Source organism: Pyrgilauda ruficollis, unplaced genomic scaffold, assembly GCF_017590135.1.
Source record: "Pyrgilauda ruficollis isolate IOZ18807 unplaced genomic scaffold, ASM1759013v1 scaffold28, whole genome shotgun sequence".
In the NCBI taxonomy this organism is placed as follows: domain Eukaryota; kingdom Metazoa; phylum Chordata; class Aves; order Passeriformes; family Passeridae; genus Pyrgilauda; species Pyrgilauda ruficollis.
Window position 1 is genome coordinate 4,748,452 of NW_024524155.1, and position 24,667 is coordinate 4,773,118.

General features: G+C 36.8%; 1 protein-coding gene across 14 annotated transcripts in view; it reads left to right on the forward strand.

Annotated features, from left to right (window-relative positions):
• NRXN3 (neurexin 3) overlaps positions 1–24,667 on the forward strand; it is a 914,575-nt gene that overhangs the window by 780,674 nt on the left and 109,234 nt on the right. For 9 of the 14 annotated variants that reach the window (XM_041471885.1, XM_041471888.1, XM_041471886.1 and 6 more), the window contains 2 exons: positions 721–892; positions 22,652–22,741. In XM_041471885.1, the coding sequence (XP_041327819.1) occupies positions 721–892; positions 22,652–22,741 (262 nt within the window). The remainder of the gene's footprint in view (positions 1–720; positions 893–22,651; positions 22,742–24,667) is intronic. The other 5 variants (XM_041471887.1, XM_041471897.1, XM_041471898.1 and 2 more) reach the window with 1 other exon arrangement.

The window sequence follows — 24,667 nt, forward strand, 5'->3', positions numbered from 1 at the left end:
TCATTAATGTGGTCATTAGTTGGAATCATCTGAGGGTGCAGAAGGAAGTGTTGTGGCTGCCAAAACAGGTTTTGCCTGCTCTTCCCTTTCAGTCACTGACTGGTGCAAAGTTTTGGGAAAACACTGCTTTATTGGTAAGGCACTGCTTGGTGTGTGATGGAGAAAAATAAGATGGGCAGCTCCTGTCTCTTAGGTGGCTTCCCTCCGGATTTCAAAGTCAGCTAATGACACTTCTGCTCCCTTCGAGTTTCATTCAGCTTCTAACTGCATTCTTCCTTCTGGATCCCACAATTATTTTTTTGGGAGTGAGGACTGTTTGCATCCCAAGAAGAATAACAGAACAAAACAGATGTTGGGGTAGCTGCCTGTCTGTGGCTGCATTTTATATAACAAGTGACTAGTAATAATCAGTAGAGATGTTGCTCAAATAACTCTTTATCCACATCTCCTGATTTCTGTTGCCTGGTTTTCACACCTGTCTTGTGTGATGTTTTATGGGAACAAATGAGTCACTGTTTTCAGGTGAATGCTGTAAAGAACAGTGTGAAAGGAAGTGTTTGCATTGAAGCAGAACCAATGAGCTCCTGACGAAGCTCAAAATGACACTCCTGTGTATTCTCCAGTGCCATCTACCGGCACATCTACCCACTAGAGACTTAGATGCCAAGAACATTCTCCTAAGTGGCAGCAATTTTAAAACATTTCTTTTCTTTTTTTCAGGAGCAAGGCAAGATTGGTGTAGTCTTCAATATTGGCACAGTGGACATCTCTATTAAAGAGGAAAGCACACCTGTAAATGACGGCAAATACCATGTAGTACGCTTTACCAGGAATGGTGGCAATGCAACACTGCAGGTTGACAGCTGGCCAGTGAATGAACACTACCCCACAGGTACATATATTTTTCTCTTTTTTTCTCTTCCAGTGTATCTGTACCTATAACCTAACGTTTAATAACAGCTGGTTTCTATATAAATCTTTGTTGCTTGATCTCGACAATAAATTCATGAGCCTGGTGATGCATATTCTATCTCTGGGAAAACAAGCTAATGGTCCTTTACATGGGAAGAATAAGCATGCCAACTGTGTGGTATGATGTCCATAGTTCATGCTGTTTCAGAGGTCTCTAAGTGAATCCTGGTTCTACACAGACTTACAAAGCCATTCAATGACAAACTTGGTTTTGCTACTTGTGATATTTTCTAAATATTTAGGATTGAAAAGTTTTGAACAGACTTTATGAAAAGGAGCAGTTACTCTAGCCACACCCCTGTCTGTACTGTCTATATAAATATAGTGTAGAAATGTAAGGAACATGGAAGATTAAGCAAGTATTTGAGCAGACCTTATGCTTGCTTCATAATTTTTTATCATCTGAATTTCACTTTTTCTCTTAGGTTTGCAGATACAAAGGTTAACACAGCATCTAACCAAAATTGACAACTCCTAGTTGACTTTCTTTCAAAATGCGGTGGAAAAATTCAGTAGCTTTGGAAATTATTGCCCTAAATCCACCAGAAATAGTGAATAACTAGCTCTTGATACATTGTCACATGTTTTATCCCACCATTGGCAAATCACAATGTCATGATACTTTGTCACCATGCTAAAAGATCAAAATTACTCCAAACGAAAAAGATTGCTCTGTGTGCTGCTGACAGTGCATTAGATAGCTGAGGTGTGATGATGTGTATGGTTATAAAAGGAAGAAGGAACACAAGGAAAGTGTTAACCACATTCCTCTTATTCATATATGTTGCCTAAGGTCAAGCCATGACCTTCTTGCTTTTCAATATTGAGTCTAAAAAACATTCAGTTCTTTATTTCTGAGTTAGTAGTAACTCAGGAGAGAAGGAAGATTTCTTGCTAGTGGTGTAGGAATTGTTCAAAAGAAACTTAAACTCAAATTAGAGGAAATATCCTAACTTGAGGTTATGGACTAATTTATGTGACATTATACTAATAAATTACTCCAAGGGGATGACTTCATCTTTTCTACTCCCTCAGAAAGCACACAGGAAGGTTTTTAAATGTAAGTCATCTGTGCTATATTGCTCTTTACCACATATGTCCTTTTGTCAATGTTTTGTGAGGTGTATGCAAAAGGATACATTTCAATTTTTAACCTTATTTTTCAAATAAGGTTATTTCTTAACCTTATTTGAAAAATTTCTTTTTGAAGAATGCCATGACGGATATGCTGTATTAGGTTCTAGCTCTGCTATCCATTGATTTGAGAGGAAAGGTCCAACTGAGGATCTTTCTTCTGCTCCTTTCATCAATTATTTTGTAAAATACCTCCAATGCACTTGGCAGCCAATTACAGTCACTACAAACCCTATGAATAAATTTTCTTCATATATTGCTTGCTGTAGTAGGTCTCTGGTGTAAAGAAACAAAATATTCAGCTCAATGCTTTAGAGATTTTTTTTTTAAGGGAAAATAAATCACACTCAGAGACTACCTTAGTACACTGGGCTTCTGCCTTGGCTAAAGATATTTCTATGTTTTCATTAGAAGATGTATGGTTTTATGGAATCAGCATTAGTCTTATATTCTGGGCTAGTATTGAGTGTGTGCAGTTGTACCCTAAGAAAAAAAGGCACCTTTATCTTCCAGACACCTCTTCCTTTCTGTGCACGGATTTCAATTTTTGTCTGTTTATAGATGATTAATTTTTCAGCCTGTCCCTGTGAAAATAAGGCTTATGGGACCATACTTCATGTGTGCAGGTTGCTCCCTTACTCGTTTCCTACTTCTTTCAAACCTATATTTTAGCAAAATAATAAAAAGAAAAAAAAAATAAAAATAACCCCAAAACCCAAAAACCAAACAAACAAAAAAAAAGCCAAACAAACAAACAAAAAAAAAAAACCCAGAAGATATTACATTGCTGTGGGAAAAACCCAAACAAACCAACAAACAAACAAAAAAAAACCCAAGGGAGGAGGGCAATGTTCCAGCCTTCCCAAAGGAAAGAACTGTGGCTTGATGTCAATTCATGTTAAATACCAGAATATCCATATAATAGAGTGGCATTATGAATGCCCAGGATTCAGAAAAGATTCAATGAACCAATTATTACAGGAAACCAATACTTATTAGTCCCATTTTCTGTGCAGTCAATGGTTTAAATAAAAGACTGAACAGGAGCTTTTAAAATGAATTACTTGTTGTCTTTCACAAACCAAACTTGCACTGTTGTGTTTTGATCTGACTGCAAGACCAAATCTTTGCTCAGCAGAGATTCAGTTCTGTAAAGGATTTGTGGTTGGATGGACCCAGGCTAATCCAGTGTGTTTCAACTGGAACCTGCTGAAAATTTAAATTCATATCAAACTTGAGTGATAGTAGCTGAGTAATCCCCTATGTTTCACATAGCATCATGTCAATTCTGGAAACGCAGTTATTTGTAGTGTTTAAAAAATGTTGTATTTGTAGACTTTGCTTGGGCATACTGCGGTGTCTGCAAAATGTGTACTTGGTTTTCCACACAGTGCTATGCCCTAATGTTTACAAATTTTATAAACTCTCTAATGTTTCTTCTTTGTCATCACACATGGTGCAATCTTCAGTCAGGGCTGCATTCTGAAATGGTATTTCCATGCTCCTCTCTGAGTTTTATTATTTGTAGAAGGATTATACATTAGACTCATAGTTACTTGCTCAATGGAAAGTACAAGTATTCATTAAACGAGCAAAGTGAGAGAATATTGGCTTTTCTTAAAATACAGTCTTTAGTTAAATTGAAATTAACTGAAACTAGCCCAATGGGACCAAAAGGCTCCAAAGCTGTATTTTTACAACTTCAAATAAAAGACAAGGAAAACAGAATGACAGCAAACTTACAACTCAGGCACTGACTTTTTGGGTTTTATAGTGTCCAATTGCATTCCAGTCACCTGCAACATGGGCTTTACACTTTCTTGTGAGGAAAAGGGTTAGAGAAAAATGGTAAAGGAGGGAATTAACTTGGAGCTAAAGCTGGCTTTGTGACTGAAATAATCCAAATTACTAGGGATGAGATCTCATCTGTCATACCATTTCAAGGTACCACAGTTTCTGTTACTGGACAGTAAGACAGAACAGTGGCCCAGTATAAGTATCTGAGACAAAGCTCCTGAGACCTAGGAGATGTCAAAAAAGTAGCATTAGCACAAAGACTGCTGTCTGCAATTCAGCTGTTGTGGTTCAGCCAAAACCGTTGAGCTGTCTGTGATTTATTTACATTAGTTTTGCCCTTTCTCCTCTCTCTCAAGAACACAGTAAGAGATGGGCTTTTTCCGTAGGCTGTACTGATAGCCAATTTCTTCATGCTTGATTCATTAAGTTGGTTATCACAATATGATATAATTTTTCTCAGTTAGGGTATAAAACTTTTACTGTAGTCTAAAGTACAGTTTTCTATGGCTTCCTCCCTTCTGTTGTCTCTCATGTTTTCTTGCTTTTAAGTATCTCCCAGAAAACAGCTTACATAAATTTTTTGAGACAGCTTACATAAATTTTCGGAATAATTAGAAATAAATCTTCAGTTTTTACACAGAACTGGGATACCTCCGTCCTTAAGTTTTTATTATTTCTTAAGCAGGATGGGTTCTTTTTACTCAGTTCACTGTCTTTCCTTCCAAAGAAATACTTCGTGTGATGCCTGATTTGTAGTGTATGTCAAAACAAGCCTGATATTGCTGTTCATTCATCCAGGCACCAACCACATTTTCTGCAGTAGGGAAAAAAAAAATCAACTATGTGAAGAGAAGCTTAAAGTCAGAGTATCCATGGTAAAAAAATAAAATCTTATTGAAGTAATGTTTAGAAGGAGAGGATTAAAGGAAAGAAGGCAACAGGTAGGAAGGAGCTGTCATTTAAAGAAATGCATGATCCGGCAACAAAAGTGTAGCCTGGAATTTTTAATGCATTTTAGAAAAAAGAATTAAGACAGTATTAAACAACTGGATTATTTTCAGGGTTCATTATTTCATCCATACAGTACATATTTTGTATTTTTCCCCTTTATCATTCTCGAGTTATCTCTCAGTCTTCTTGCAATAGTCTTTGCCCTTTCAAATTACATTATTCTGCAGGTTTTTTGCTATGGATAAAAGAAAAAAAAAATAGTTCATCCTCTATGCCCCTACTTCATTCAGTCTCTGAAGTACATTTCTGAGAGGAAATTGTATTTCTGGAAAAGCTGGACAGTTAACTCTTGGCAGCAGAACTGACTGCTCTGGCCAGATAAGTGCATACCTATAAAACAAAAAGCTGATTCTGAGACCCTGATATCTGTTCTGGAATTTTCTTTCTGAGTAGTTCCAGTAGTTCCAAGGATTGAATGTTCCTGAACTGTTGAGTATATCTTCTTTTTTCAATTTCATTTGAAAGCAATCCAATTTGAACTACATCTTTGTTAGTCTGTGTGAGACAAAGTCTTTGTCTAAAACAATAAGCTTTCTAGAAACAGGTCAAAGTGATAGTGGTTTAGATTCTCCTACCTATCTAAAATGAGAAAGGCATCAACCTTGCCTTGCTAAAATGTATTTCTTCATTTGCTAGGTGGAAAGATCTGAAGTAGCTTGATTTGTGCCACACACTTTATGCAAGATAGGGAGAAAAACTGGCTGAGTTTTTACTTGCTTTTTTCAATAATTTTTCTAGCTAACTGAAGGAGTACTGAAGGATGCTAGCAGCAGGACTCCTCTCAATTATCTAACAAGGGTCTTGGTGTCTGGGGAGGTCCCTGCTGACTGGAACCTAGCCACTGCTATTCCAGGCTGTAAGAAGGGTGTGAGAAAAGATACAGGGAACTACAGACCTGTTAGTCTAAACTCAGGTCCTGGAAAATTATGAAGCTTATACTGTATGCTACTGAAAGACATTTAAAGAATAATGCAGTCATAAAGGACACTCAGCATGTGTTCACAAGAGGAATGTTCCGTATAACTAATTTTCTGTCTTTCTATTGTAAGGTCACCTGCCTTATGGATGAAGGGAAGGCAGTGGATGTAGTTTTTCCTGGATTTTAGTAATGCTTTTGATACCATCCCTCACAGCACCATTCCAGACAAGTTGCCCAGCTGTGGCATGAGCTGTGCACGGTGCACTGGGTTAGGAACTGGCTGAACTGCAGAGCTCAAAGGGCTGTGGTGGATGGGGCTACATCTGCCTGGCAACTGGTCACCAGAGCTGTTCCTCAGGGTTCAGTTCTAGGGACAGTTCTGTTCAATATATTCATTCTTCTGTGGTAATGTCACCTATCTCATGGATGAAGGGAAGGTAGTGGATGTAGGAAGTTTGCTAATGAGACTAAACTGGGAGGTGCTGTTGACCCCCTCAAGGGACAAGAAGCCTTGCAGGGGATTCTAGCTGGCTGGGAGCACTGGAAAATTATTAATGGGATAAAATTAAGCGAGAACAAATTCTGGATTCTGCACCTGGGGCAGAGTAACACCAGGCATTATTAGGAATTAGGAGAGGAGTGGTGGAAATCAACCCTGAAAAAAGAGATCTGGGATGCTGGTGGGCGGCAGCTCAGTGTTAGTCATATGTGGACCCTGACAGTGAAAACACAAACCATGTCCTGGGGAGCATAAAAGCCAGCACAGCCAGCCAGTCAAAACAAGTGGTTGTCCTGCTCTATTCAGCGTTGGTGTGGTCTCACCTTAGTGAGACCTCATGGTAGTGCCCCACAATTTTAGACGGATGTGAACATCCATAAAAATGTCCAGAGGACAGCAACAAGGGCTGGAAGGCATGTCCTGTGGAGAGGGGCTAAGGACTTAGAGGTCGTGGAGTTTGGAGCAAAGCAGGCTGGGGATGACATTGCTCTTTGCAGCTTTCTGTGGAGGGAAAGCAGAGCCAGGTGCTGAGCTATTTTTCCATGGTACTTAGTGATGGGACATGCAGGAATGTTTCAAAGCTGCACTAGAGGAGGTTCACAATAGATCTTAGGAAGCATTACTTTACTGACAGACTGGTCAAACAGAACCATTTTTCCAGGGAGATTGTCAGCAAGCCTCATGCCCATAAGTGTTTAAGAGGCATTTGGACACTGCCTTAACATACTTTGGCTTTTGGCCTGCCCTGATTGAGATAGATAATTGTTGTAGCTACTTTCCAAATATTCTAGTCTAGTTAAAAGTACTTGCTCACAAAGAAATAGAGAATGTCAGGCAGATGTTATGGTTTTGTGTTTAAGTGAAAGGTGATGCAACAAAGGCTATAGAAAGAATCTCATGACTGTCAGTTTTTCTCAATTTTTTTTTTTTTTCACTTTGTGATCTCTCATCTTTGAGAAAATTTCACAATATTGAGGCATGTTTTGGGACACCTGAAATTATATACTGCATCTCCATAACATAGAAAAAATAGATGTATTTTTCATTTCATCTGTTTTAACTGTTGAGGATTAATTATGGTGGTGGAAAGAACTTGAAGTATTTGTGTTTGTCTTGATAAGATTGAAAGCTTGGTTCCATCTTATTCTTCCTTTAGGAAAAGTATTCTGTGATTAAAAGTATCAGAATAATTGGAATCTGGCATTTTTAAAATTGCTGTTACCCATTTGATACTTCTGCAAAGTATATTGAATATTTCTCAGTGAGATGATGTTAACCCTTCCCTACTTGCATGCTTGTTTGATTGCAACAAATTTGAATACTGGTTGCAGCCTAATAAGATTCAAAATATCTTGATCCTTTTTTTTTTTTTTTCTCATAAATACCCACCCAAACCTATTGTAGACACTTTAAAAATGGAATCATACAGTAGGAGGACTTAAGCCAGCATCAGAGATTTTACAGGAATTGTGAGATGGGAAAAATGAAGCATGTAGCTGTTTTGGTGAGAGCAGACTGAATACTGACTGAATACTGCTGATGTGAAATGGAAAGGGCATTTTATAAAAGAGGAACCTGAAGTTGGTTTAAGTAGTAAGTGTTGCATGGCACACCCAATCCATGATGGGTACTATTGTAAATTTCTGTGAAAAACAAAAAAGCAGATTTCATTTCCAGAGATGTGGATATCCACAGATCCAGCTATCTTTAAATGCAGTGCTAGTTCTCAGTATCTCTGAAAATGGTTCTACCCATCTCTAGAAATAAAATTCCATGAGTTTTACACAACTGTGACTATTGAACAAGAATTCATAGTCTGCTTTAAAACAGGTCATTTATTGTCCTACTCAAGCCATTTATTACCTTTCCCGTGTTATTTTCAATCTCCTTCCACAACTGGCACGATCTTTTTGTTCAATGAGGTCTATTTCCCACCTCATCCCTCTACTGAAAGGACTCTGAGGACTCTTCTCTTCTCTTCTCTTCTCTTCTCTTCTCTTCTCTTCTCTTCTCTCTCTTCTCCTCTCCATTCTTTTTGGCTTTATTTACTTTTTATCAACAACATTTTCTTTCTCTCCCTCTGTGATTTCCCAGCCATGAGATAAATAGCCTTGTATCTTACAAGCTAAATACAATTACTGCTATCAAAACTGGAGTCTTTCTCTCCCTGTAAATGTCTCTTGGAAGCTGATAAGCTGTTCAAAGCAAACTGCAGGCTTCTGCCTAATCCTGAGATTAAACATAACCACCCAGAAGACAGCAAGAGATAATTGAGGAGGGGGGTTGGGAAGGCAGGCAGGAGAGGAAGAGAGGAGGAGAAAATGAGATCCTCTCCTGAGATATTAGGAGGACATACAGAAGGCTCAAGGTTATTTGTAAAGGAATTACACAAAACACACAAGAGCTTGTTATGATGAGGAATTTCCTCAGATAATGCAGTGGTTGTTGTAGTTGTTAAAGACAAAATTTAACAAGGATTTGTTTGATGTAAAGCATGCAGGGCAGCTCCCACCCATGACTGCTGATTTTTATATATTATCCCCATCTTGTCCTGTAAACAGAAGGTCTCACAAGATTGTATCCAAATTCTTTGTGCATGCTAGAGTTCATCTCACTGGCTTTATTGCTGGACATGGGGAGACAGTAGATTTCCCAAGACTGAAGCAGGGGACTGAGCCGACTTCTCTGTGCTCTGTTTTGGTACCTGCTGACCAACCTAGAAAATAAGAGTGCTTTAATTGTGGAGAAATAGTGTGTGATATCTGCATTAGTCTTCACTTATATAGGCAGAATTACTGGAGGTTAATAGTTTTTATGAGTCAACCCAATACAGTTGAAAAAATCAACCTCATTTCAGGATATGTAAGTTCTTCATGGTAGGTTTTTTTAATTGCTGGCATTATATTCTTCTCCTTCTGTATTTTTTTTTGTGTCTTCTGTTTCTGAAAGCTTGTCTGTTTTTAACTGTTATCAATGGATTATTACCTCTTCCAACTTTGCTTTATTTAATTTGTAATGCATTAGACAAGAAAAAGAAGGTAAGTTTAGATGGTCTAGTAGTAGTATCACCGGGGAAATTAGGAAAAGACTATGTATCCTTTCTTCAGCTGACATGTGCACTGATATTGTAAATAATATACAATGTTGTGACTATTAGTTCTTGTGAGCTCGGTGATGCAAAGTCTCATGCTGATTGTGAAATTAACAAGGAAAAGTCAAAAGAAGAACTAACTGAGATGTCTGAGTCATTACAACAAGTTCTTTCTAAGTTTGTACTTATCCCTGCACAGTACCTCTACATGGCTCATATTGCACCACTTCAGTGATTTATAAATGTTCAGTAATGGAGCCTTAGAGGAAATTTCTAGTTCTCTGTGCTTTTCAGAGTCTGGGTCCTCCTCCTCCAAATTCATTCTGTGTCTTGCAGAATGACTTCGACATGTCATTTCCTCTTCTTTCCACCCTTCAACTCCCCACAAAAACTTTGGTTTCTGCCTTCTTGCATCCCTGTAGCCATCTTTTCCTTCCCTCAGACTTGAGGCTGTTATGATCTCCTTTTCACTTTTGAAACCTTGCTTCTGAAACCAAGGTAATAGTAAGAAGTTTGGCTGAACTAGCTGTCTTCATGAAAATGGATCTTGTGCTGGATGACTTGGAATCATTAATGTGTTGCTTGATCTGCATGCTGAAGGGATTTTTTTTTTCTTGGTGCTACCAGCTCCCACTGTGGTCTTAATATTTTCCTATCCAAATGTCCTTCTGAGTGGGCAATGAGTACGAAACAAGAGAACTGATTTTTGATTAGCCCTGTAGGCTGAATGCTATCACCAGGGTTCTTGTCGCATTCTTTGTTGTGGATTTTGACTTTTCATATTGTACTCATTTTGTGGGACTTAAATGAGCTCTCAGATGCTTCCTATCAGCATGAATTGGAGACAGCTTATAAAGTGCCTTTGACAGATTTACTGCATTTCATAATGAGCCTAAAACATATAAAAAGACAGGGTTAATAAAACAGAATTGGAGAAGCACATTTTGAAGGCAGTACTGCAACATATGTTGAAAGATCTGCCAAGAGGGATGATTAAAGCATGACAAGTTGATGAAATCAAGAGTTGATTGTAGCTTGTCACTGCAGGGCCATAGCATCTATAATATATTTATAGGATTGGAAAACTGATAAATATGGCTACCAGATATGAACACTCAAGTTTTGTTCCTCTGTATCCAATGACATCTAAAACTCCATATATGAAGTCATCAACAAACAAACAGACTTTGGAATTTGTGCAAAAAACCTCATGTTAATGCATGTGTTTCCATACTGGATGATGGGATAGGATCTGACATGACATCAAAGTTACATAAATGTTGCCACTATGCTTAGAGTTTAATTGCCGTGTACTTTGTGTTTTGCTTTTCCACAGAAAAATTGAAGCTGTGGTTTATTTCTGATTTGCCCCATCCTCAAAGAGTTTCATGAAAGTGTTGTAAGAATTTTCTGTCTTCCAAACTCTGGTTTTGAGGACAGAAGAGAGAAAAGACAGGAAACAAACCAATAAACAAAAAAGATGGTTATATTGCAGCTTCCAGTAGCCATTGCTCTTGTTTTGTTTCTTAAAACTGATATGAGCTCTTGCAACAAGCTGCATTCAGTCTGGGTGAGCTGTAGTTTTAACTTCATCAAGTACCTCAAGCTCATGTGAGTGGCAGCCTATCAAGCACTGGGATTTGTCAGCTTGGTATCAAGGAAGAGGGAAATGCATGGGTCTTCATGAAGACATGTAACGTAACAAAGCAGAACAAGCAGCACAATATGATTTAACAATAGGGTTGAAAGAAGGAGTTTATCTAAGGAACGAAGTAAACACGGAAAAGTATCTTCATGCAAGTTGCCATGACCATCTAATTCCCACCCAAGATCCCACTGATAGTCCTTGAGGGAGAGAGGAGAGGAGTAAGAAGTATTCTTCTGTAGCAGTATTTATTACTGCTACATACCAATCACATAAAAGGTTGTTCTCATATGCAAATACATGCCACAGAGGCAACACTACTTTTAATTTAGCCAAAATATTTATCTTTTTTATAGCCTAGATAAAGAAAATATTACCAGAAATTACTGGCAGTTTGAGTAAAGGTTATTTTGGTGCTGTCCAAAAAAACAGAGAGATGTATTATATGTATTGTATATTCAGCTGTTAGCTGAATTAGTGTAGCAACACTCTTACATCTTCCTGCATCAGACTAGATGTCCAATATGTCAAATCCACAGACAAATACCAAATACTTGAGAAGAAAATTTGCTTTAATGGTCAAAATGACACTTCTTTCCAATGGTCCTGGATTTGGGATTCTCTTCTGTCTTCCCAGAGCCTTACTGTTCATCTAATCAAGCTTATTGAGTCTGAGACCTGTCAAGTGTCTGATGCTCCAGAGAATTACAGTAACCCACCATGGAAACAACAAAAATATGCCCCAAAAGATGTCCTTCTAAAAGAAATTGCCCTACTTCTGCATTTAGTTTGTGATCTGAAATATGAAGTCAAGCTATATGTGTTTGTATTGTATCTAAAGTAATTGCATTTGTATTTCTCAGTTGGAAAGCAAATGGTTCCTTTTTTTCCCCTCATTAATTTATTTAGGAAGACTTGATCTTGTGGAAATACTCTCACTTCTTCTGCAGCTGGAGAAGTTGCTCTGCTGCATTTTGACCCCATTGCTCAGCCAAATTTAAACCATAACAAACCAAAACCCAGCTAGTTTAGTGTCATCTCTAAGGTTTCTCTGTTTCTCTGATTATTTTTCAATTGATGGTATTGATTCTTGCATGTCAGTTCTTTCCTCTTAGCTTAGTTCTATTGACTAGGGTTCTTTGTAAGATAAATTCTTGCAACACAGATTGAATACCTAGGAAAAATTGTATTAACCTTTGACAATTGTAGTATGACATAAACTAAAACTCATGAAGAGATGAGCTTTATGATTTCCCAGTCCTAGATTTGCTCATTTGTCAGAATGATCACTTAAATATTCCAAGATACAGTATCCATAGGGCTATGATGTATCTTTCTGCCTAATAGTTCTCCCCTGGTATCTGATTTAAGAACCCTGGAATATCCCTAAGTATTGGCATTGCATTCATTTACTTACCACAGACTTTTGAGTCCCAGTGCCTGAAATACTATGGCACAAAACAGATATAATCCATGTGGTTTTCCCTGCATTTCTTTGACATCCAGCCATTTTCCATGTATAGTAATTACATGCTAAGAGATATAGGTATATCCTGATAGCTTGGTCTTCCCAACAATTCCATAACAAAGTATACAGCTGTTCAACACAGGCAAGTGTATCCTGACTGAATCCTCAGATATTTTGAGCTGTTCTCATCTGTTGGTGTCCATTGCTCCATGATTGTATGAGGTCCAGGTACCAAGCATAAACCTTATCAACAGTGATTTCTGGTAAATTTCTTCTTTGCTGGCATAAGATTAATTAGAACCATAGAAGGACTTGGGTTGGAAGGGACCTTTAGGATTATGTAGTTCCAAACCCCTGGCATGGGTGGGAACACCTTCCACTAGAACACATTTCTCAAAGCCCCATCCAACCAATTGCTATTGCTTCAGCCATTTGATGGTACATCAATTGTAGCTGTATAACATAGTGCAGAGAAGGATGGAGAAATATTTCTGAGATGGAGACTCAGGCTAAATAGAATCCTGCTGCACAGTGCAGTGAGTTCCCAGACATTAATATATTTATGTTTCTCTCCTGGGTTAGTTCTATTTCAGTTCTCCTGATCAAACAGAGTTTTTATGTTTTATTTCTTCTCTATCTCTCTCTCTCCCTAACTCTCCTTCTGTCCCTCTCTCTCATAAACACACATGTGTGCACAGTAAGAATGAGCAAACAAACATCTGTCCTGAGGGATCACAGGCTTGAACAACTTTCTGTTTTTCTGATCATATTGCCTGCAGAAAAAACAGTGCCAGCTGTAATCCCAGGTTGACATGCTGACATGCAGTGACAGAAGGGGTTTCTGCATCCACATCAGCCTTTTCCCTGCTCGCTAAAGGCACTGGAAAGCATGAAGTCATTAAAATCCAATGCTACAATCTGAAGCAAAGCAGCTGTGTGAAAGGATGGTCAGAAATGAAAGGGGCCAGTCATGGAGCTAGGAGTCAGAAGTTCATGAATCCCAGCCTTGTATTTAGAGATGCCTTTCTTTGTGATCTTGGGTAATGCTTTTACCACTCTGCAGCTCAGGTTTTCCCATCAGTAAACTGAGGAAAAAGTTCCAATTTACCTTGTCTTTGGTGAGTTAAATAGAAAATATTCTACAATTCACTGAACATGGAAGTCTTTCTGGGTCAATGAATTTGCATCTTTGCTACTTACTGAGTACCTGGTGCTCTTGGTCATGGCACAACTATGTGAATAGCATCTGTCTTTGAGAAGACTCATTGGGTTGCTACAGAATCCTAGAATTCTCTTTTCCTTTTTCTAAACTGATGCAAACAGAAGAATTGATTTCGTGATTTGTAGCAGTTAGAAATGGGAAAGGCCTGCTTGCTCTCATTTATTCCATTCTGTAATAAAGTGATATCCCCCACCGCTTTTTCAAGGAAAATTTTAAATAATTCAAGAATTTCCCTGAGGATACTGTAGCACTGTCTAATATGCAATCTTGATAGGAAGTGATTCTTAATAAATTTCTTCCTTCATCAGTTTCTTACATGCTTTTAATTATTTCCTGGCACTCACTCTAGAGAACTTGCCACTTCCACAGAGTTTTTGCCATTTGGTTATTTGTTAGTGGTTAGCTTTCCAGTCCTCATCAGTGACATTTGACAAAGGGCCTTACAGGTGTTACTCTCATTATTGTTACTGACTGAGTGGCTTCCCTACAGTAGCACTGTGTTAATGGAAAAGGAGTGCACATGCTCTCTCTATTTGTACATTTAACTCCCTATATTATCTCCCTAATAATATGTGCACAGGGAAATGAGATTCAGAAGCATCTGAAGGTTTCTAATGGAGACAATCCAGCTGCCAGCACCAAGGCAGAGACTTCAGGTCTGCTGGAACTGAGCTGCTCTTGTTTGCAGGGTAGCAAGCCACTGACCCTTCAAGAAGCAGGTATAAAGCCACAAGTTTTCTTACCTTAGATCATGCATCCTCCAAAGGCAACTGAGCTGTTTTCAGTCTCACATTGCTCCTGGAAACAAAATAGCTACACTCATGTAGCTCCAATGCCTAACCCCAAATATGTAAATTAGATTAGTGTTTCTGTGTCCTGACTTTGCCTAATGCACAAAACAGATAAACAACCTCTAAATAAGTGAGAGTTAATAGAATTTAAAGTGTCAATACAAATAAAATGCTTTTGGTATTTGATTATTTCTGCTAGTTCCCACTGGGCAACATAAAGCACATCCTGACCTTTCACAAGGGAATCAAAGAAGTGGGATGTGGGGATAATAGCAGTGTATTTTATTCCAATCTCTGATTTCTTCTTGCAAAATTTTTTCCCCCTTGCTTAAAATAGAAAGATCAATATGTAGTTTCAGTTTTTTTTAATAGACACTTCAGCCTTGGCTGCCTGACATGGGGCTCATTTTGGGTCTGATCAGTGAAAAAACACAGTAATTTACACATTCCTTACAAAACATTTCAAACATCTAGTAATGTAGGCACCCAAATTGTTTCATATTTTTACAGAGGTAGAACTGGTAACTGCTTTCTCTGTACTGTACACTGGTTCAGTTTTCCAGCATAGCTCAAATAAGAACTAAAGCTGACTGCTTTTATTTCATGCCCACGGCCTCAACTTCTACAGGGCTGAAGTGATTCAGCATAACGTGCACGTATAAAATAGGACTTGAGTCACATTTTTGACAATATTTTTTTTTCTCCTGGATGCTTGAAAAGGTTTTATTAACCTTCTTCCACCTTTGTTAGTCTGAGTTTTCTTTCGTTTTGCTCCTATTGTGCTTCTGTGTTAGATTATCAAGGGTAAGGCACTTATTTTCTCAGTCATCCAAAACAGGATTGAAATACTAATCTAAGGGAGGTTGAAATGTTACTGATCTTGTCCTGGGGCAGAGCATTCAATTAGATAACTTCTTCAAGTCTTTCTTTGTCATATTAGTGTCACTGTGGTCCACGTTAGCTATACCTCCTGCACAGACACTTAAACTCCTATCTCTTAGTTTGCTTCTGGATTTCCCAATGATTTTGGCCTGAATGTTGCTTTACTTTAAATTAGAACCCCAAGTTTTTATGCCAAAAAAAAAAAATCAGATAAAAGAGGGAGTGGTGGCATTGTAAAGATTTTGCTTGAGGTACTAGAGGCTTAGAAGCAGCTCCAGTTGCCTGAATAATTTTTACTGTTGGAGTCTTGCTTGCTAATTCTCTCTCATATTTTTAGTACTTACATTACCAAGACCTTGTTGTCTCTTGTCATGAGGGCAGTGAGCTGAGGAGGATTGCAGTGTGAAGGTCAGCTTTTAACTCCAGTCCATAGTGAGATGAACAGAATAAAAGGTGTTGCTCCCAGCAAACAATGTGATCAGAGGGAATTGAAGATAAAGTCAAGGACATCCAGGACTAAGGGGAAAATGAGGACAAGAAATAAAATGAGAATTCAGTGAAAAAAGATGCAACTTTATTGAACAGTGAAGGCAGGGGAAAAAATATAATATCCAAGAACTGAAGCAAACCTAAACAATGTTAAGACTTGTCTATTTTTCAGTTCACTCAAATGAAATGAAATCCCAAATTTGAATTAATTTTCCATAGCGCTCCTTTTATACAAGGTAAAACTGAAGCTTTACAAGAATTTTTAGAGGGACAGCTTGTGATAGTTAGAAAGATTCCCGATCATCTGCCTTATAATTATTCTGTTTAGCATGGCCATCCTGTTTCATTTTTGTATGAGCCTCATCTGTGTTTCAGGTTTGGACATTTTTCAAGTGTTTTCTAAAGCCGCTGTAAGTAGAGATTTTTTTACGTGTTTGGATTTTAGTGTAACCATTCTCTATGTTATATAACATAAAATACAATGTGGTCTTACAGTAACACAACAAAATAAACATCTATACATGAAAAGACCTGATACTAAAACTTGATTGTAAGTGTTGTTATTCCTTTCTGATGAATGGAGGAAGGTCTAGTCTTAAAAATAGATTCCAATCCTTTACTAATAGACTTGTGTCAGTTATCTAATTAAATACAAGCTATGAACAAATACTGGTTGTAGTTTGTAGTATTTAAAACAAACTATGTACTTAAGGAAATGTGAAAACGAGGCAATTCAGTGTATTGTAAGTTTTTAAGTGCTGCTGCCTGAAAACAGAAGTGGTTAAAGAGGCTCAGTCTGTGCCAGTCACAAGCACACTTTGGAAACTTTTGTTCCCTTTCTCAGAGGGGAAATGGTAGCTTCTCCATGATGCATGCAAGTCTCCTTTTCCAAGGCACACAGCATCAGCCGTAGGAGAGTTTTGGGGTTGAATTGAACTGAATCAGTTTTTGTTAATAGAGCATTTACCCATTAAATATACCATTTTCATGCTGTAGGAGACTGCTTCTCTCCCATGATGATGTCAATTAAGTGTGTGTAAATCTTAGTGAGATTATGGGCATCCATAAAAACTCAAAGGGAGCTGTCATTACGGGCTGCTGGGTGAACTGAGCTATCACACACTAGGTGTTAACAAGCCCTTTTCCTAATGATCTTCCATCTACAATAAGGGGAAAATTGTGGAAACATTTTAAAGCTTGAACACTGATCTCAAGATGTTTCTTTAAATCATTAGTATCACTGCAGCGTCTTTCATTTAATAACTGCTCATTATATAAAATATCTCATTCTTTTTAGAGACTTAGAAGCAATGAAGAAAATTCTGCTTCATAGAACAGCCTTTGAGAGTAATTTAGATCAGATGAGTTTTTTCTTATGGTATTCTTTTCAGCACCTTCACAGATTTGACAACATATCAGGATGGTTTAATATTCCACCTAAAAGCAAGTACTTTCTTTCTGCCCAGTGCAATTTGCTGGAACCTTTCAGTTTTTCTCTTTCACACCTAAGAGGTAGTAAATCATTATGATTGGTCTAGGCCAAGAAGCAAGGTTTTCCAGAGCTTCACTTGTTCTTGTACTTTCTTTGGCTTAAGATTCCATTTTGGTTTAGAAATAAGCTTAATGAAATAAAATTTGTTTGTTTTCTTAAAGGAACCATCAGCGGAAAAGAACAATATCTTCCAGCACTGAAGGGTTTTGGAAGAAAATTCTGCTTTGCCCATGAGCAAATTTAAACTGTGTCCCTTGGACTCTTGCACTGCATAAAAAGTAATTCCTGTGGGAACTGCCAGTAGTGATTGGTGCAAGCAAATTATTTTGATTTTTTTTCCCCCATTTTAGTTTGGTCTAAACTGAGGATTATTGAAAGCTAAAGTTCAAAGTGAATCTGATCTATTTATCAGGATAGTCTGTGGAGCTGGGATACTGAGGGCTTCAGGAAAAAGACAGAATGCTGGCAACCGATCATATTTAACCAGTAGGCTCTTATTTTTATGACTGGATTCAACAATTCCTTTGGAAAAAGAGGGACAATCCAAAAAAACCCAAAAAACCATAGAGCACTTCTGCCATATTCCTTTCCAAAGTATTTGGTCCTTAGCAATGTCCATGGTATTTGAAATATTTAGAATATTCAGGTTAAACAAGATTCAAGAACCTAGAAGATTTCAAAATGCTACCATTGAAATCCTTGAGTTCATAAAAGTCTGATTGCTTATCAGTATGTTGAGAAACTTAGGACATGCAGCAGAATTTCTATTAATTGTGCATATTAGTACTAAATGGGACAAAAGACTTATTTTGATCCTAGTCTTCACAGTTGGCTTTAGAATTTTTACATGAAAAAGGAGTAAAAATAGGCAAAATAATGTGTTTATGAGGCACAGTTCTTTAGAAGAAGCTAAGTTGTTGTGCAGATCTAAGTCATATTGATATACAGGAATTTATTATGTGGATGAAGGAAAAAAGAGGAAACTTCTTTAAACTGAGCCTTTACTATTGGTACTTCAGTCACATAAGCAGCTAGAATCTATGGGAGAAAAATATTTAGTAAATCACAAGTAGCAAAACTAATCAACACCATTTTACTATAAAAAACTTTATTCTGTGACCTTTGAGACCCACATTGATTCTGAATGCAGAAGAATTATGTGATTAGGAGTGTTTTCTGAAAATTTAAATCACTCTGTCCTGTGAATTCTGTTCTGAAGAGCAGCCTGGAATCAAATCTGGACTCAAAATGAAAAAAAATAGAGAGAATCTATATTAGTTATGTGGAAGGGTTGTTTGAATGTGTGTATCATTCAACTATAGCAAGAAATTGCTTTGAGGTCACGAAAGGATTGTTACTGAAAATTTCTGTGTATGAAGATGGACAAGAAACACCTTTAATCACATCATGCCTCAGCTGTCAGAGGTTCAATAAGCTTTCTTCATGCCAAACTTATGTTACTTCGTGTTGCAAACCATGATATTTCCTTTTTGAGCTCTCATATCAAATGTTGTGTTTATTTTTTAAAGCACAACTGCAAGTCAGTATTAATTTAATAATTGTGTGGTTCTATTGTTATATTTAATGGCTATTCTAAGCACTTAACAATGAAAAGATTGTTCTTTAGCTCACTGTTGTAATTGGGTATATAAGTAAACACATTCTCATGCACATGTTTTTAAAAGTCATTCTTAGTTATGTCTGAAATAAAATTTAAAAACAAACCAAAAAAGAATAGATCAGATACTAATGTTGCAATATAAACCTATTTGAATTTTCTAATGCCCTCAATTTTTCATTGCTTTTAAAGATATTATTTTTATATGTATTTTAATCTTGCTGAATATATCTGCATAATAATAACATAATAAAATTAAATTAAACCTGATTTTAAAAAAAAGTTTTTAAAGATGTGGTGGGGAATAGTTGTCCTTTCTGGCTTTCTTGAAGGTCTAGAACTGTAAGAAACCCATTTTTCATTGTCATGTCTTTTTGATTGTCCCACTTCCTTTTTTTACCTCAGTCTTGTTGGCCCGTTCTTGTCAGACACTCTATTTCTGAGGAATTTCAATTCACCACGTTTTTTTCTTTTCTACAGTCAGCCTTTCACACAGAGGGAGAAGCACTCCGTGCCAGCCCCTGGCTGACTCTAGTGTTCCTCTGAACTGTCTTCTTTCTGAAAAAGATCTCATTGCCACCAGTAAAAGGTTACTTTTGTGTGTGCATACCAATATGGATGAAGACAGTGGAGTTTCTTGTTGCTTGTAAATAGTGTTATAGAATTTCTTTAGGGCTATGGAAAATGTGCCTGTCCATCGACATTATACCAATGCACTCATTTAACCAGTAGTTCTAGCTTAGATGTACTCTATAAAGTGGGGAATAACCCCCACTTATATCAGAACTGTGTCTATCACATGTAATATAGATGCAGTAGCAGCCTCTTTGTAAGTGTTCAAGTCTAAGCTGAGAGAGAAATTTAGGTCTTTAAGTGCCACTGAAATGCCTCCTGAGGATTTTTCAGAACCTAGTACTCTTTCCCAGCACATGCACACACACACACACACACCAAAAAAAAAAAAAAAAAAAAAAAAAATCCTAAAGGAGATGCAGAATTTTTGATTGCATTTATGAGATTTATCTATTTTGATGGGCATTGATTAGTGTGTTCAGAAAAGGCCTAAGCTGAATGTCTTGCTAACTGATCTTAAAAAAAGAATTGGTTTTGTAGTGAGATTGACTTAATTTTTTTCTGTTCTCCCCAAACCAATGGGTCTGCTTCCTGTAAGCTGCCCCTAGGCTTAGATGAATGGCAGAACTTGCAGGAAAGGAAGCTTTCATTTAAATTTATTATTTTTAAACAGATCAAATATCTTTTGTTAATATTGCTGTCTCTTTAGCTCTAGGTGGAGCTTTTTCTTTGTTTTTGTTGTTTGTATTAACTCAGCTCCTCTTTATCAGTTTTTGCTTGGTTCCTGGATTGAACATGGTTCAAATTTTCTGTTTAGGAATATGTATTTGTAGAAGTATAGAACTGACTTTTTTGGTGGTGCTGATATGAATTATGAGAGCTAGGAATGTACTTAAAGGTAACTTCATGTCTGTCAGTGACTCCAAATCACCACAGTACATTGTTAAATATGACTTGACAGATGACTGAGAGAGTATTTTCAATTTTATCTTTTCCTCTTAGTTTATCTGAATAACCAAGTGTATATGGCAGGCATCTGAGGTGTAACAGAGAAACTGGAGCAATAATGTGTGTCAGCTGGTGCTTAATTAGATATTTCTGCAATTGGGAATAGCAGTTTCCCACAATTAATATATAATATATGGAAGGTAAAAAGTCGTCTGACTTTTCAGGAAGTTAGTAAGTAATTGGGCCAGTAAAGTTGTTCTTAAATGCTTTTGCTTTTTTTTTTTTTTTTTTACTGTACACCCCAAATAAGCAGCAAAGCTCCTAAATAATCATCATTATAGTTGGAGATACTAACCCAAATGCAAATTGCTGCTTTCCTTACAGCTGAGCTTACAGCGATATAGATGGTAATTTTTACAAATTCTGCTTAAGATTAGGTCATATGAATCCTTGTGGGACTATATCTGGTGTGTTGCTGTAGTGCTTCTCACATGCAGCAGAAAGTCAGCAGTTCCAAGGTGCTGCTGGAGAGCCCAGCTGTGGTCAGCAGGTACCTCACTCAGACTGGCAGCATTTCTGAGCAACAGCTGTGCCGTGAGGATGATCAAACACATGAGATTCACCAGTCATATTCCCTGCAGTATCACAGTGTCTGCTCTTGACGGGCTGGACTTACATAATTTAGTTTTTAATTATGCTTTTTTTCATTGGTCTCTCTTTACATTGAAAAAAGATTACAGCATCTGTTTCAGAAAGTCAAATAAATATGAAGCCCCATTAGGATATTTACATGTGTGACCCTAAAAGGCAGTACTGTAAATTGTACAGAACAGTTCCTGACTTGGACCACCATTTATTCAAAACACATACCAGAGCACAACTGATTTACTGAACTTTTACTTGTGGTAACATTACTTCAGTAAGTTGTAGGCTTAATCCTTTTTCTACAATATTATAATGTTGCATGTAGAAAAAAAAGCACTTCTCTTATGCCTGTCTGAAGAGTTTTTGTAAAAATAATACTTGAAGCAAAAAATTGAATTAATCAGAAAGTGACTGTAGCTGAAGAAAATGGAAAAGCAGAACAATGGTGCTTGGTCACTGTCATCCTTAGCACCATCACACTGAGCTGCTCCTTTCTACTAGAGGTTCCATTTGACCGGTACAGTTTTCCAGTAGCTAGGGAATTTGGAGAGAGGCTTTGTGTGAATCCTGTTCCTCTCTGTGCTGCGCAAGTAATAGGAGCTTTCTACCGAAGCACACTTTAATGGATGAGTCTTTTATCCATCAACATGGAACAATGGAGCTGTAATTGCTGGAATTTACATTTTGGCTAATTATTTCTGCTTTTATTTAAATTAGTTTCTAAGCATTTGTTTTATTCTGGCAACAGGCCCAAGTCTTTGGTAACTGAACAGAAGTTGTCATGTGTCTTTAATAAACAGCGCTTCCTCTTTTCAAATTTTACTGCTTTTTTGTTTTTTTGGTTTTTTTTTTTTTTGCTGTTTATCTTTCCATTCTTAGGTGTTTGGATTTTTTTTTTTAACTAATTCTATTAGATACTTTGGCATCAATTTCTTATATTTTCTTCCTTTTTTTCTGTTTACTGGGTTTCTAGTCCTAACAGGTGTCTTTTACCAGTGCAAGAAGGTTTTTCAAATTACTACTGTGTGTTTATGTGACTGACATATTGTGCCATGTCCATATGCAACCAGATCCAGAGTCTGATCCAAATGTCTTAGCTCATGGCACTGAGTTCATGCAAGGTCTCACACTGCAGACAAATTGCACATGCCTTCTAACCAATTTGGATAAACAAATACTCTGAGGAGAATCGGACTTATCTTTTTTTTGTAGGCTTTAATTTCTTTGACCTTCCAGAACCTCAGGCAATTGGATGTATAACTATTCTCCACTCTACTAAAGATAAATCTCTCTCTTTTCAAATATTTTATATATATATATATATATATATGTACACACATGCACACTTATTTATCTATAGCTAAATAAGGTCATAAAAACCCAAAAAATCTAGGATGTTTTAACCATTTCATTGACTTTACAGATTGTTTTTAAGCTGTTTTTTAAACTTTAAAGGCAACACTGATAGTGAACGGTTCCAAATGGTAAAACAGAAAATCCCCTTCAAATATAACCGGCCTGTAGAGGAGTGGCTGCAGGAAAAAGGTAACAGTCATTAAAACTTTCATTTTAAACCCATTTGGTTCTAAACTCTCACTTTTAAAGCCTGCAAATAAATGTTTCTTAAATGATAATCGCCTGCTGCATAAATGACTGTTTTAATTTTCATTATAATTTGTGTCAGCTTCCACCTGCCATATGTTGATAAATCATGCTATAATACATTGCTATTAAAATGCAGTTAAAGGGACGAAATTCTAAGCTTGCTGTAATAGTAATGACAAACAATGAAAAATTCAGGAGATGATTTCTCAAAAAAAAAAAAAAAAAGCCAAATGAAGAAGAGTGAAGAGCAACAACATGTATTATGGCAATTTAACCACTGCATGATTTTCCTATTTTAATTTGAGCTTGAGCTACATTTATATCTTTTTTTATTGTAGTTTTCTTAAAAGATTTTCAAATCTACTTGTTAAACCACTTCCTTTAAGTTGATTTTTCTCATGAGTCTGATTAGCCACTATGGCTATGTATTTCTTAACTGTATTAAGATAATTAAATTATTTTTAAAAATGTTGTAAAGAAAACATTTTTTTAACGTTTTCATTTGAATTACAGAGAGGGAGACAGAGAAAATTATTGTTCTGTTGCTTTTATGCTATGTCTGGAGTACAGGTTGAACAGTCAAATGATATTTGTCTAAAATACAGACCAAATTCTTAGTCTGAAGCAGTGCCACTTTGTGGGCTTGCCTGGAGTAATTGGCCTCAGTTCAACAAAAAACTTGTTAACATGAATAAGTCCAGATGGTTTGAGTGAAAGTTCTGCATACAGTCCATGACCTTTTGAAATGGGACTTGTGTCAGAACAGTGATTTTTTTTTTTTTTTTTTTGTAAGAAAATTGGAGAGGGAAAAAAAAGTATCTTGGATGTAGAAACCCATTTTAAAGCCTGTTGAAGGTAACAGAATAACTTGCTGATTTCAGAAGGCCGTGAGCTAGGCTCTTGGTAATACAGTGGAGTTTAAGTCAGGAAGATCTCTCTCTATTAGTAAATGTGGTATTAAAAAACAAAAGCACTGTAACTAACTCCTTGCCTTGAAATCTAGACAAAGCAGAACACAATCTTCTCTTGTTTCCATTTATGAAAGTAGTGCTAATAAAAAGGGGTGACCTTTGAACTCAGGTCTTGCATTTTCTGTGCTGATTTCGACTGTGGTTGTTAACGCATTTTCCAGGAAGGAAAGCCAATCTATTGTAGGACTGGAAAAATATCATTTATGCTCTATTTCAAATTTCTAACCTCAGCTGAATTAACAAATTGATTTATCCAGTATGAATTAAGGTCAGGAAGGATGTGGCTAAATCCAGTCAAAATATTTTCATGTGAAGAGCCTGATCCTGCAAAGTGTTGTGCGCACTCAGTTCCTATTAACTTCAACGAGAGCTGGCAGTGTTGCTCACTTTTCAGGTTTGGTCTACAAAGGTGTAATATTTAAAACTAAAGCTAAAGTATTAATGAAAATAAGGCAAAAATATTTGTGTAACCAAAATAGAATTTATTTTTTTTTTACCACCAGTATGTCATAAACAGTTAATTCAGCTAAATTGTAAATAAATTTGAAGATAACAATAAACAGAAAATGCTTATTGAGTCTCAGTGGGTTGCCCTATTAATTTACAAGATCAAACTAAAATAGATAAATAAAGTTTAACACTAAAAAGATAATAATTTTGGTAAGTCTGAATTGCTAAAGTCCCTTTAACACTAAAGACAATGATTGCCTCAATTTTGTTAAAACAGATGCATGTCCAATTCCTTGATGCAATTCATGTGCTTGAGAAACCCATCTTTTTTTTTTTTTTTCTTTTGGTTTGGTTGTGGGTTTGTTGGGTTTTTGGTTTTTTTTTTGGTTTTGATCTTCCACAAAATCTTTTATTTTATGTCACAGCTTCTACAAGTTTGAGCTTA